Here is a 14,032-nt window from a genome sequence, read left to right as displayed (position 1 = left end):
AGGACATGGACACGAGGAGGAGGCAATATGGGGAGCTGGTATTCCTACACCCCCAGGCATTATGGAACTATAGTGAAGGATTTGGGTTTATCTGCTTCCTACTGAGGATTTAAGGGGGTTTCTCTGTGGAGTGCCGAGGCTGGGAGCAAGACTGCAGGACCAGCAGCTTGGGCTAGGGGCCTGTGGGGAAGGTGTGGCACCAAGCTGAGGCTGTGGGACAGCCAGGGCTCAGCTCCAGGTGCCCAAAGCTGCCATTCCACCTCCCCCCCGCCTCCTTGTCCATCCCTGTGGCACTGTCGGTTGTGCCCATCAGCTGAGCTGCGCCAGCATCTGGTTCTTCACAGAGCTTGTGGTGCTAGTAGAGCAGCCTGGGGACCTGGACATTGGCAAGACAAAGGCTGGCTTTAGTGTAAGAGACAATGTGTCACCAAAGCCTGGCTTGATACAAGAAGGGATTTTGTTTGGATCACCAGGGAGGTGTGTGATTTTTGCAGAATTCAGAGGCTGAGGGAGGCTGAGAGCCCACAGGCAGCAGGAGCACAGGCTGGAGCAGTGGCAGAGTGGGCACTTGCAGGAATTGATTAAAAAGGTACATCAGGTATATAAAAGATATGAAAGAAGGGGTGAGGAAAAGGTAAAGAAAGGTACAGGCAAGGATAATGTCACAATTTTTATAACCCCCAAAGGGAAAAAGTGTGCAGGGAGACCCAGGACCAAAGGGAAGAGGGCGACCACCAGGACAGTGATTGGGATGGAATCAACGTGCCATTTGTAAAAAAAAGAGAACATTGGAAATGGATTGTTAGGGGTATCAGGATCTATTGTACTGGGGGCATTCCACACTGGAGCCCTTGCTGGACCAAGAAGAGTTCTAGTTTCCTAGTGACATGGGGGCCTCTCTGTCTACTTTGTCTACTTTGCATTTTGTGCCAAAGGTGGGACAATTGTCCAAGTCTTCTTTTGATAAGTGGGAAAGATGAGCAGATACATTTTATTCAATTGCTGTTGGTGAATGTGGGAGATGGGTTTGAAATACATGAGTTTCTGTTTGTCCCTAGTTGTAATTGTGTTTGCTAGGAGGAAATTTGATGACTGAGTTGGGGAATGTGAGTTACTGTCATGAGAAGTGATAGGGAGGCTAGTGCTGTTGTGCTGATAAAGCTTATGCTAAAGTGAACCTAGAAGTGTGCTTAGTCCCAGTGGAATGTGGAAAACTGGATATGGAGTCTCTCCATATCCTCAGATTACTATAGAGGTAACTTGGACAATTGGTATCTAAAAAGCAATACCTTCTTTCAAGGGAAAGAAGGAAGGGGTTGCAGCCTCTTGCTGAGTCCCTGTTAAAGGCAGATATTTGGAGCCTTGTATAACACTCCTATACAGTGATAGATACCAGGTATGCCAGATACACAGAGTGATGTATGGCATCTTATAATACTCCTACCCTGCCAGTTATGGTGCAGGACCTAAGAATAAATAATGAAACCCAGGCATTCTGCAGTCCCAGATCCCTATACCATCTTGAGCCAGGTTCCCTCTTCTCACTGCTACTATTTAGGACTTGATTTAAACGATGCTCACTTACAGAGCACAGTAAACAGTATTTTGCCTTTGAGTGGGAACAAGATTATTTGGGCAAGATATTAGCCAAATTTACTCCATCCCTAGGAATTAGGTTATTGCAGTATGTGAGAGACTTACTTCTATTGAGAGAATGGGAGGAGGTGGTAGAGGAAGCCACTGTGGTTTTCTGGCTGGAGGGTGCTTGGAGTGTCTGAAAGGAAGGCACAGGTGATGGACAGAAAGGTTGAATGTTTGAGGCATATTTTGATTGAAGGTTTTTGGTGTATTGGCCCAGAGACGGTCCAGGGGAACTTGGAGGAGCCATTGCCCAGGGCTGAAGGGGGCCTGTGACTATTAGGATTAATAGAATATTGCAAGAAAATTAAAAGAAAGATTGATTAAGCCCCAGCTTTAGCTCTCACAGGCCCAGAAAAGGAACTAGAACCTCCCTTTAGTCCCTGTGACTCAGCTGCTGCCAAGGAAGGAAGTGGGGAGTGGTGCTGTCTTTTCCACCAGAGGAGTTGGAGATAATTAAAGGTGGTGAAGTAGAAAAATGAAGGGAGAATTGATTTACAAAAACAGTAAACAGTGAATGCTGGGGGCTTTGACCCTGCAAATGTTAAAACAACTCCCTTATGGGAGCCACTGTGGGTCTCCAGGAATGGCAGAAGCCTTCCTCAAGATGAATTGCCTTGGGTCTTTTTGTTTTAGCAAAATGAGCTACTGAGGGGAACCTGGGTAAAGTTAATAGCCAGACTGCAGAGGAGGTTGCAAGGTGGGGGAGTGACCTCTGGCTGTAGTCCTTTCCAAGAATACTGGGTATAGTTTGCTGAGGTGCCTTTTTCACCTCTCCGTATTTGGATTTATCTACCCGCGGGGCCACAGTTTGTTTGTAAAGACACCTCATTCCTTTTACCCTTTGAGAATTAATTTTTAATTTGGTGGAGAGGTGAAAATGTGTATTTTAACCAGTACGTGGCCAGGATTCTGTCTCATGAAATCTCTTTGACAGGAAGCCCATTTAGCACAGACACCGACTTTGGACTTTGGCTGTTCAGAACATCCAACCAGGACTGCAGAGACAGCAGCCAGGACAGCGGAGCACAGGTGGAGCCATCACACTGGAGTCAAGGTCTCTAGAGATCTGGAGATTTGGACTTCTCAGCAGGAGACAAAGGATAGGAGACCTCACCTTTCAGTAGCCACGTTTCATCTAGAACGACCTCTAAAGATTAGTGGGCTTATATGAACTGTCATTGTCTACTTTATTCTCTGTATTTACTGTATTCTCTGTTTCTCTGTATTTGCTTGCCACACCTAGTGCAGGGGCCAGATGTGGAAAAATTGGGTGGAGGTGTTTCAAATGTTAGTCTTTATACCATGCCAGGTTGTTTAAAAAGGTTAGTAAAAATCTAGGGTTTGTGAAGTCAAACTGAGCAATAAGAGGAAGGATTGATAAAGTGTGTCTTTACAATTAGATGGGTGAAGGTACGGGTGTTAATGTCTCTAAAATGGGTCTTAATGTTTCCTCTAACTTCAAACAGTAGGTTTGTTACTGAGCCCAGATAGTTTGACTCCTGAGACAGACAAGTGGGGGACTCTGCACAAGCCTGAACTCCTGAACTTTGGGGTAAAATGCCAGGTTCAAGAGGAAATAGGTGGTAGGTGGTTCGGGAAGGCTGTACCTTCCTGGTGCCTCAGCCAACGGGGAGAGGGAGAGGGCAACATACGGCCGGGAGTTTAGGATAGAGAGAGACTGCGCCCTCTGAAACCTCGAGAAAGAAAAGGCAGTGGGCGTTCCCTAGTGGACTCTCCCTTTATTCGAATAAGGTTGAAAGACTCCTCCTTCTGCTTTATGGACATTGGCTTTTCATACATCACAGAGAAGGCACAGTAGAGAGCTGTCTTTTTATTAGCGTACTATGAACAGCTAGAAAAATCAATGTATACAGCATCCTTATAGCCTGTGTCAAAGTATCTTTATTATTTTATCTTTATTATTTCAGAAGGAAACGGGGCCATACAGCAGTATAAACACTCAGAAATTAAAATATAATCTTTGAAAATTCCTTAAAAATATTTCAAGCGCCATTAAGTAAGAGTTGTAGACCCTACCAGAAAAACAAACAAACAAAAAACCAAACAAAAAACAAACAAAAAAACAATTCCTCCTCCACAAAAATGCAAAACATCCACAACAGATCAAAACCACACCGATCTCACCGCCCCGCCAAACCAAGACAAACGGTAAGGTCAGAGCTCCGGATTTAGGTAAAAAGCCTGAGAGCCGCGGGTGGGGCAATTGGGAACAGGAGGTAGAAATCCCTCAGAACAGTGCGGGTGCAGCGGGCAGCCGCCGGTGCGGAGCACACGCTCCCGGTTCGTGGAGCACACGATCCGGCGCGGAGCACGCGGTCCCGGTTCGCGGAGCACACGCTCCCAGCTAGGAGCACGCGCTCCCGGTTCGCGGAGCACACAGTCCCGGTTCGCGGAGCACACGGTCCCAGCTAGGAGCACGCCTTCCCCGTGCGGAGCACGCGGTCCCGGTTCGCGGAGCACACGGTCCCGGTTCGCGGGTCCCGGTTCGCGGGTCCCGGCTCCCCGCGCGCGGGGCTGGGGGGCGGGGCGGGGCCACGCGCGTGCCCGGGGAGCGATCCCTGGGCTCGCCCCCTTGCGGGGCGGGGCCGCGCCGTCCTCTCGCGATACCTCGGCTGTGCCCTTGTCGCCATGGCGGGCTATTGGGACGGGCCGGAGGGCGAGCAGTGCCCGCAGCGCACCTGGCTCGCCACGCGCGTGGGCGCGGCCGCGGGTGGGCACCGGGGGAAGGGGTCACGCGGGGGGAGCGGCCGAGTGGGGCCCTGGCCCGGGCAATGACGCGCGGTGCTGTGTTGCAGGCCTGGTCGGGGCGGCGTATCGCATCATCCTGCTGCGGCCCGGCTCGGCTCTGGCCGCCTTGCAGACGGCGGCGGCGGACAGTGTCACGATGGGTAAGGGCCGGGCCCCTGGGCAGTGTAACTGCGGCTGGGACTCCCGCACACCGCGGGGGCGCCGGCCTCGCCTCTGCCGGCTCGGGCTGCGCCACTCGCTTTTGCCCTTGCCTTTGCCCCTGCACGGTTTCATTGGTTCTCTCCGCCGGCCCTGGGTCGTTGTTTAGCCAAGAGCCAGAACACTGAAATGTAAAGACGTATCCTTGATTTGCAGGTCAGGTAGCGTACTTTTGCAGTCTAGAGTAACAGGTACGTAGGGGCTTTTTGATATTTCTGGAATACTTAGTTTGTGGACAACAATGTAATGTAAGCAAATTTAGGTTTTTGCTTAATGTATTTAGGCATTGTGTTTAATAAACTTCACTTGCTAAAGAACAATGCAATGGTTTTGGTGGCAAAAGGAAAATAAAGGTGGGGGTTTTCCCATCATGTTCTGTAGACAAAAAGAAACCATGTAGTTGTATTAAATTGTCTTTGGAAGAGGAAGTGGATTATGAAGAGAGGAGCAGGGATCTGAAGGGGCTGCATGGTTGAAGCTCTCTCTACTTCTTGTCAAGTGCAGTTTTCCTCTTAGTAGACTTTTGCTTTTCAGTCTAATTCAATGGCTTGCGCCACCTCTGCCTCTCCTGGAGTGCTGGTGCTCTGAGCTGGGGCACAGGCAGTCCAGGTTTGCATTTTTGAATAGTTTGACTCTAAACCAGGATCTGGTATCTCCTCTAACGAGCTGAGATTGTTATGAAAGGACTGGATCACGTAATCAACTGTGATATCAATAAATCCCTTAATCCTAAACAAGCATATTGGGTCCTCTTACCAGTTTCATACCTGAGGAAGGATTTGTCCTGTCTGCCATTCAGGGGCCACACCTCACAGCCTTAAGCTGTGCATTTTACCTATAGATGCCTTGGTCCAAAGCAGGGAGAGCAGGAAAGTTGAAATGCAGTCCTAGGTCTGGGGATTTTGTTTCTTCAGTGCTCTTTTCAGTTGATTTTGGCATCAGCATAATTTGTTTTCTGCATAGGTTTGTAACAGGAGCTGCTGGTTTTATATAGGGTTTGAAAATTTTTATCCTGTTGTTCCCAAGAAGGATTAATTGAAATCTCCAGATGGTGCCTAGTAGACAGTTTCATGTTTCGTGATCAAGAGTTTGTTTAGATACAAACCCAGCTTTTCTTGATACGACTCTTTGCCAAAGGGTCTGATGAGATGAGGTTTGTAATTCAGTGGACAGGATGCTTGTACTTTACAGGATTTTAGTTCAAAATTCTTAATTCAATTTCAAAGTCAGTTTTAAAACAAGAGTAATTTACAAACTCAATTATTTTTGCTACTATCCAGTAATAATTGTGAGCCCCAGGTAGGCAGAGGAGGAAGGTGCCAGGACTAGCAGTGACAGAGAGAGAAGAGCTCTTGGGGTTGTTCTGCCTGGTGCTGTGAGGTGGCTTCCCAGGGACTTGAGGACTGAGTTACAGTGCAGAGTCCAGGCAAAGCTGGGGTGGTGGCTGCAGAGACACCGCTGCTCTCCTCAAGCACCCCGAGCTGGCAGGGGTGCCCCATGGCATTGTCAGGAAGGGCTGTGGGGCGATACCCCGGCAGGCTGCGGTGGGTGTGGGGTGCTCTGAGCCTCCAGCTCACAGCTGAGCGGGATCTACGTGGTGTGTGAGGAGAAACCCAGGGAAGCTGGGTGGGACTGGGTGGATGCTGAGTCTCACTGTGGCAGCTGGGATAGGATGTCCTGGGAAACAGATCTTACTTCTTTGCCATTATAGTCACTGCGAATATTGAAATCATGTTGAGTGTGAATTCTCTGATCCTTGAGGAGGTTTTTGCTGGGGTTTTTTTACTTCTTATTTAAAGCTACACTGGGAGCTGTGTTTGGCTTAAGTACCTGTCTCAGTGCCCAAGTCCGGGAAGAACCAGAGGATCCTTTGAACTACTTCATAGGCGGCTGTGCAGCAGGAGCTGTCTTGGGAGTGAGAGGTAACTGTGGACAATGCCTGCGTTGAATTGTGCTCTTGCTGGTTTTAGAAACTTTACTGTTGGGGAAAAATGTTAAAGAATGTTGGTGTCACGCTTCTTTAGTAACAATTCATTTGAGCCTCTATTCATGCCAGTTTCATTGACATTGTATGAGCCTGCTAAAATAAATATGGCTTCAGGAGGGGAGGACACCAGAGGCAACATGAAGTGGTAAACAGAATGAAAGGAGAGCTGACTCGATACTGACAGTAAGCGCTACCAAGTATACCTTAAAATTGCAGGATAGGGAAAATGTAGTTGTGGAAATCTTGGCAACAAATGTGATTTATTTTAGACAGCTAGTACAATCTAATATCTGCATTATGAATTCTTCATATAGTCTGAGGGACAAGCTGTGCCCTGCTGTTGCTTCAATAACTTGTAAGGCTTAAGCAGCTCCTGCAGATACTGACTCTGCTCTGTTTTCTGTAGACATTCATACTTGAACCTGAAGAAGTGAAGGATTTATTTAAGTTGTATTTGTGGTGAAACAGAATTAATCTTTACTTGTCCTAGTTGCTGAGCTGATGACAGTTCAGAGCAGTGATTGTTATTTGTGTCACTCAAATGAGCCATATAGGATTGCCCACTTAAGGGGATGGGGCAGTGGAGTACTGAAGTTGGTATTTCAAATTGCAAACCATAAGCATGAAAACTCAGTTTTTTAAAACGGCCACTTTTCCAATTCCTCTGGCCAGATAATGTTGCTGATGGTCAAAGGATTTACGAAAAATGGCAGTCTATCAAGATCTTTTGTGAAGGATTTGTGCCCTAATGGGTCTTTTTCTGGTTTGATGTGTTTTCTTCAGCTCACAGTTACCTCACTGGCACCACAGCATGTCTGGGGTTCGGAATCACTGCAGCTCTCATGAAGATCGGTAACAAGGAGGGCTGGAGGCTGACGGGACCTCCCAAGCTGTAAATGTCACCTTTCCCTCCTCTGAGCTGGCTTCCAAATTTCCAAAATGTATGTACTTAGGATATTGTGTAATAAAGGTTCAGTCCAATCAGCAGTTGTCACAACGTTGTGGTGTCATGTGGCTGTTTCCCGGAATTTGAGCTGAGGTGCAGAAAGCTGGAGCTGCTGAAGGGGGGGGCGGCATCATCTGGTCTGGCTGCAGTTTTTGTGCATATGACTTTGCCTCCGTGTCTCGGTGTTGTGCGCGCAATCGGGAGCACCACACTGCAGCTTCAGTGAGGTCCTTGCAGTTGAGTGGGCCCTGTGGGGCTTCTTGACAGGGAGTGGGATTACACTGCACAGTGAGGCTCCAGAGCCAAAGCTTCTGAAGAAGTGCTTGGCTCTGAGCTGAAGGTGGGGAAGATGGGGTAGGGAAGAAGTTGTGCATTGCTCACAAGGTGTCTGGGAGCCTGGGGTTTTTCTCTAAAAAGCATTTCAGGAAGTCTAGAGCTAAGTGCTTCAGGGTTGAAATTGAGGAATATCTGAGGCTGGAAGGGACCCCTGAACGCCATCTGAGAACTGGAGCAGATTGCTTATAACTATGTCTGGTTGAATTTTCTGTGAACAAACAAGTGTGTCCTGCAAACCCACTAAGGAGATGGAGAGCATGGAGTCACAGGATGCACAAAGAGAGGTGAAAACTGGATCTTTTTTCCTGGAGAAAAAGTCAAGATTTAATTTAATAGCACTTTTACACAACTTAGTGGCTACAGAAAGTGGAGGCTCAGGTTGATGCCTTAAGTTTGGAGTTTTCTGTTCTGCTTGGGTATGCTTTCCGTTGAGCTTAAGGTGGTGAAGACAAAATAGTCCGATTCGAGCTATTGATTCAAGGACAGTTTCTTCAAACTTTAGGCCCTAAGTATAAACAGCGTGAAAAGAGGAGGGCGGGCCATCCAGGAGAAGAGGAGGATAACACCTTACAATTTGAGACTATTAATTGGATGGCTGACTCCTGTATGTAAATGGACTGAAGTTTATAAAAATGTAAAATCATGTGACCAAGCTCTCTTTTGCATCCACCTTGGAGCCACTCGGGCAGGGCAGGGGCCACGCTGTGGCACTGTTGCTGCCAGGGTGTGGCCTTTGAAGGCCTCTCAATAAATACCTATTTATTTCCCCTAACTCTGTGTGATCTCTGTTCCAGCTCCTAAAGGCAACAAGGTGTGCAGTGAAAGATGGGAAATAACAAGATAGGGCGATTTTAACTAGACAGAATAAAATCTCGCGCAGGATAGGTAAGTGCTGAAAAATGGACTTAGAGAGGATGTGAAAACACCTCTGGAGACACAGAATTTAACTGGACATGTGGGAAGAGTGCGGTAGAGATGGGACATTAGGAGATGGGTGCATGAGTTATAGAGATAGGGAATGTGGGCTTGCCGGATGCAGGTGTGTGGGACAGGGGAACTTGGGGTGTGAGGGGAGGGGACAAGATGAGATTGGGGCACCAGAGGACAGCAGAAGGAGGAACGGTGGTACCTGAACACAGTCAGCCATGGCAGGCTTTGTTGCCTTGAGCACTTGAGGGCACTTGAGGCTGGGCCAAGGGGCTGGTGTCTCCATGTGCTCCTGGAGCTGAGACCTTCAGTTCTTCAGGAGTCAATGGGGCTGGGCTGCAGCTCAGGAACACAGCAGGTGATGGTAAACCTATCACCTCCTAATGGGGGTGGGGGTGCAGGCAATTGTTCGTCTCCTACCCAAGGGCTTGGGAAGGGGCTCTGCTTCACATTGGGCTGTGGAGAAGAACAAGATTTAGAGAGGGGCCTGAAGGGCCAGGGATCCCCAGCAGGACTTGCCCAGGGTAGCACGGGATTTACAGAAGCTCCTGTCATCTTCAGCTGGCCCTGCTGCCTGTCCTCATAGAATCCACTGTCCCAGCCTGGGGACTCTGGGGCCTTGGACCTCCCTCTGCCTGAGCCTCTCCCAGCTCCTGGCTGGGGCCACGTGTTCTGTCCGGGCTATAATTACCCGGGCGCATTCCTAGGGGGTCACCGGAGTTCTGCAGAGCAGCAGCAGGCGGTAAGGGGGACAAGTGCACGGCACAGCATAACAGGCCACACAGTAATGCAGGGGCACAGCATACAGCAAGCGCTTCACTGGGCTGCAAAGTGCATGGCCTGAGCAAGGACAAGCAACACTGCGCAAACAGTGAGCAACACAGTGGGGGCAAGGGGTGGCACCGTCACAAGGGTCAGCACACCTTGACAGTACGCAGTGCAGGGGAGTATGATATGCAGCATTGCAGACAACTAGCAGGATAATGCATCACAATGTGTGACAGCAGCGTGACACGCTATACAGGCAGTGCACAGCAGGCACTGCCATGCGACAGCTGCTTTGCGGGGGTCTGTGGCTCGGTTGCTGTTGGACCATCAGTAGTTTCAGCTATGGAGCAATGGCTGAGGAAGGGCATGGTTGTGTGTGCTATAGGAGTGAAGGTCTGAGTGGTGACGGTGGCCTGAGCCACTGTGGGGCTCTGGCTGTAGAGCAGCAGTGTTGGCTGTAGGTCAGTAGCTTCATGCTAAGGGTTCAGAGATGAGACAGGCGAGGAGATCAGGCTTAACTATGGGGCAGTGAAATGGGCTGTTGCTCTCAGCTACGGAGCTGCAGTTTTGCCAAGAAGCATCAAATTCAGTAATGGAGCAGTAGCAGAGCCTGGTGATCCTGGCTGTGGGGTAGAAACTTCGGTGGTTTTACTTTACGTGGCAGCACCAGTAGCAAGACCCCATGTCCTCAGCTAGTACTCCAGCCATGGGCCAGAGGCTCCAGTTTTGGAGACAGCACCCTGACACCTTGCTTCATGTATTTCCACAGGCAAGATGTGGGTTGCAGAGGGGCCAGCCCCAGACCAGTGGAGCCTGCGGGATGGGGCTCATGCTGGACACTTCCTGGCCGTGGCTGAGCACCTCCGTGCCGCAGGACAGCTGGTGGATGTGGCCGTGGGCCCAGAGGGTGACATGGCCCATGCTGTGGTCCTTGCCTCCATCAGCTCCTTCTTCCACCGCTTCCTGGAGGGCAGGACCAGACAACTCCGCCAAGATCCTCCACCCCATGTCCCCCTGCCACCTGGGACTACACTGTGGGGCTGGCGGGCTGTGCTTACCTTTGCCTATGGGGGAATTGTGCCCCATGGCCGGGCAAAAGAGGTGGAGGAGGCTGCCCGGGCCCTGGGTGCCCCCCGGCTGGCGGCTGCCTGCGCCCTGCGTCTGGAGATTGACCACCAGGAAGAAGGTCCTAAGCCCCTGGAGGAGCAGTGGGAGACGCTAAGAGCCATGGAGCGGCTCCATGCCAATGGTGTGGGCTGTGACCTCCAGCTCCAGGCAGGGAACGAGGTCATCCCAGGTGGGCAGGAAGTGGGGGTCCCCTATGAGGGGCTGAGAAGTGGGACAGGGTGCTCTGGGATGGCCAAGTCGTCTGGGAGGGATGATAAGACTGCAGCTCCAGGTAGGGATCAGGCTCTAGAGGTGCCTGCAGGGCTGTTCCCTTTGCCAGAGCTGGGGCTTTGATGGGCACGGGGCCAGGATACCTGGGTTCCGGCAGCTGCACAGTGCAGAGGGTCCCCTGCTGCCTCCCACCATTATTCTTCCTTCCTCCTAGTTCAGCGACTGGCCCTGAGCTGCTCCTGTGACTTCTTCCGGGCCCTTTTCACCTGCCCCATGCGGGAGGCCACCCACGACCCTGCCGATCCGCTGGTCACAGGGCTGTCCCCAGCCGAGCTGCGTCTCCTCCTCTCCTTTGCCTACACAGGAGCTGTAGCAGGGCCATGGTCCATGGTCTTGGAGGCAGCTGAGACCTCCCTGCGCTACCAGGCCTGGGGACTTCTCACTCTCTGCCTGGATGTTTTCACCCGTGGCCTGACTCCAGAAACTGTCCCTGACGTGCTGGCCTTTGCTGTGGCCTATGGGTTGGATGAGGTGGTGCATGTAGCAGAGAACTACATCTTGGCCACCTTCCCTTGTGTGGTGGTTACACCAGCCTTCCTGGATCTTCCTGCACACCTTCTCATCCGCCTCCTCCGCTCTGATGGTCTCAACATCCTCCACGAACTGGAAGCCTTGGAAGCAGCATCTCGGTGGCTTATGGCCAATGGAGATGGCAAGGAGGATCTAGCCAAAGAGATCCTGTCATCTGTTCGCTTTGCCCTTATGTCCAGCCTGGAGCTGAAGAAGGTCCCATCTGTAACTGCAGGGGTAGCTGACCCAAAGATCCTCCGCGAGCTCATGGTAGCAAGTTTCACCCCCATGGCCCAGCTTCCATGCCGGGTACGTTCCTTGCAAGAGGTCTTGGTGGTTTGTGGTGGAGACAAAGTAAAGGACAACCTGGCTGCCCGGAAGCCCAGCAGACACCTCTGGTTTGCAGACCGCTACCTCAGTGCTGTGGGATTGGTGAAGCAGGTTGAGTGGCGGGCACTGGGACATTTTCCTGATGGCCCACGCTTCCGTCATGCTGTAGCTGTGGTGGGCAACAACCTCTACATCCTGGGTGGAAAGCACTACTACGGGGTCCATGACACCCTAGCCAGTGTCTACAGGTGAGAGCTACAGAGGACTTAGAGTTGCCATGTGGTACCAGGACATTGTGGGAGGTATTGGTAGTGCTAGAGCTGCCCTGTGGATTCAAGACACTGTGGCATTGCAGCTGGTCAAGTGGCCCCAAAACATTCTGGAAGGGTTGGGTGTAGGACTCAGAGGTACCCTTCTACTCTGGGGTGTTACAGGCTTTTTGGGAGTAGGAAAGGGAGGCTTCTATTTGGACATGCCCCAGTACATTATCAGTTTGATATTGTCCATAAGGAGGGATATTCCCATGCAAGGTGACCATGTGACCTCAAGGCATTATGGGACTGGCAAGTTGTAGGTGGGTTGTTGTTCTCAGCAGTGCCAACATCAGCTCATGGTGTTGTAGATAACAGGTAGTCTCTTGCTTCTTTGCCTCTCAAACCCAGGTACCAGCCTATGGATGATTCCTGGGAGCGTCTGGCCAGTATGACATGTGGGCGGAGCTACTTTGCTGCTGTGGCACTTGGTAATTTCATCTACGCCCTGGGGGGCAGCTCAGGGGAGCTGTACTGCACAGATACTGTGGAGTGCTATGACCTGGCCAATGACACCTGGAGGTGAGGTTGCTCTGGCAGATGCCTAGTTTCCCTTTTCTCTCAGAGCCCCTTGTCTTGGCCATGGTGCTCAGTGAGTGCTGAGGTCACTAAGCCTCCAGTGGAGGATGGACCTAGAGTGTATTTGAAAGAGGTTTACTGGGTATTGAACAGCCATGTCCCTTGGGGACTGGGTGTTGCCCAGTGTTGCCTAGTGGGTGGCAAATGAGTTTTAGGCCAGTAGTGTGTTCACTGCGGGTCTTGTTGGCCATCTGCCAATGTGAATAGTAGTTTGATTCCTTTCACAGGCAGAGAGTTCATGAGGTGATGGCCAGCCTTCACCCCTCTCTCTTTCCTTGTCCAGGCGGTGCCAGCCCCTGCCAAGGGCTCTGTGTGGGCATGCGGCGTGTGCCCTGGACGGTGAGCTCTACGTGTCGGGTGGGTGTGATGAAGCATACCAGTGTCAGGCATCCTTGCTCCGCTATGTCCCTGGTGCACCTGTCACACTCCTGGCCCCCATGAATGGCGAGCGAGCTGGCCACGTCATGGAGGAGGCAGGTGGGCAGCTCTATGTGGCTGGGGGCCTGTGTCAGCGGACTGGGCAGACTGGCTACAGGGACCAGCTGACCTTTGAGGTTTACAGCCCCAAGCAGAACATCTGGGTCCTACTCAGCCCCCTCCCCCGTGCACATGTAGTTGGGGGTGCAGCTGTACTGGGAGGGGAACTGCTTGTACTGGGAGGGTACAGTCATGAGACCTACCAGGACACGCACTTGATCCATGCCTATCAACCGGGTACCCGGCGCTGGATCACCCGAGGCACATTGCCCCATGCCTACACTGACCTACAAGCCTGCGTTCTCACTGTACCCCCTGCCTTGCGTGCCCCCAGCTCCCTTAAGGACCCCTTGAGATCAACAGAAACTCCCAACAATGCTTAGGGTATACTCTCTGTACACCATACTGGGATACCCAGGTAGCATTCATGGATACTTCTATGACAAAAGTGTCCAGATCCCTCCCCCAGAGTGGGTTCTTTCTGTGGTTTCCAGCAACCCTTCACCCTCAGGATACATGACCTAGACTGTCATGAACTTGTGGAACATAAAGATTCCCCACACTGTAGCCCTGTGCCTCCAGGAATACTCAGTCCCCTTGTCTGAGCCCTTTGCTGGGAGCTGGGAAACCCCCAGTTTCCCCCCACACTTGGGTTGAATAAAAGTGCTTCCCGAGCTGTCTGTCTAGGTCTTGTTGTTTCTGGTGGGGAGCCCAGACATCCAGGTGCTTCTCCCAAGGAAGAGGAGGAGAGCAGGAGACCAGTGACCTGAGTGTTCTGGTAGGTGGTGCTGGGCACTGGGGCTTTGTGTGCCTGTGTTCACTGGGCATGAGGATGTATGTGTGTGTCTCAGGACT

At 51.2% G+C, this 14,032-nt stretch overlaps 2 protein-coding genes across 2 annotated transcripts; both read left to right on the top strand.

Annotated features, from left to right (window-relative positions):
* Positions 1-4,222: 4,222 nt before the first annotated feature.
* On the top strand, positions 4,223-7,592 carry NDUFA11 (NADH:ubiquinone oxidoreductase subunit A11). Its single transcript, XM_056512700.1, has 4 exons — positions 4,223-4,372; positions 4,458-4,550; positions 6,408-6,530; positions 7,379-7,592. The coding sequence occupies exons 1-4, from the start codon at positions 4,291-4,293 to the stop codon at positions 7,489-7,491; spliced, it is 411 nt and encodes a 136-aa protein (XP_056368675.1). The 5' UTR covers positions 4,223-4,290; the 3' UTR covers positions 7,492-7,592.
* Positions 7,593-9,520: 1,928 nt separating this feature from the next.
* KLHL33 (kelch like family member 33) lies at positions 9,521-13,853 on the top strand. Its single transcript, XM_056512683.1, has 5 exons — positions 9,521-9,546; positions 10,342-10,869; positions 11,125-12,058; positions 12,473-12,643; positions 12,984-13,853. Exons 2-5 carry the CDS (start codon positions 10,347-10,349, stop codon positions 13,558-13,560), a joined length of 2,205 nt encoding a protein of 734 aa, XP_056368658.1. The 5' UTR covers positions 9,521-9,546; positions 10,342-10,346; the 3' UTR covers positions 13,561-13,853.
* The last annotated feature ends 179 nt before the right edge of the window (positions 13,854-14,032 follow it).

The sequence above is a fragment of the Oenanthe melanoleuca genome, chromosome 28 (genome assembly GCF_029582105.1).
Source record: "Oenanthe melanoleuca isolate GR-GAL-2019-014 chromosome 28, OMel1.0, whole genome shotgun sequence".
NCBI classification, from domain to species: Eukaryota; Metazoa; Chordata; class Aves; order Passeriformes; family Muscicapidae; genus Oenanthe; species Oenanthe melanoleuca.
The sequence above is the reverse complement of the archived record's forward strand: the minus strand, read 5'-3'. Positions and strand labels throughout refer to the sequence as shown.

Coding starts and splice junctions, on each gene's coding strand:
- KLHL33 (XM_056512683.1), top strand. CDS start 10,347: ATGTGGGTTGCAGAGGGGCCAGCCCCAGACCAGTGGAGCCTGCGGGAT. Junction 10,870..11,124: donor AGGGAACGAGGTCATCCCAG/GTGGGCAGGAAG, acceptor CCTTCCTCCTAG/TTCAGCGACTGGCCCTGAGC. Junction 12,059..12,472: donor ACCCTAGCCAGTGTCTACAG/GTGAGAGCTACA, acceptor TCTCAAACCCAG/GTACCAGCCTATGGATGATT.
- NDUFA11 (XM_056512700.1), top strand. CDS start 4,291: ATGGCGGGCTATTGGGACGGGCCGGAGGGCGAGCAGTGCCCGCAGCGC. Junction 4,373..4,457: donor GCGCGTGGGCGCGGCCGCGG/GTGGGCACCGGG, acceptor GCTGTGTTGCAG/GCCTGGTCGGGGCGGCGTAT. Junction 4,551..6,407: donor GGCGGACAGTGTCACGATGG/GTAAGGGCCGGG, acceptor TCTTATTTAAAG/CTACACTGGGAGCTGTGTTT.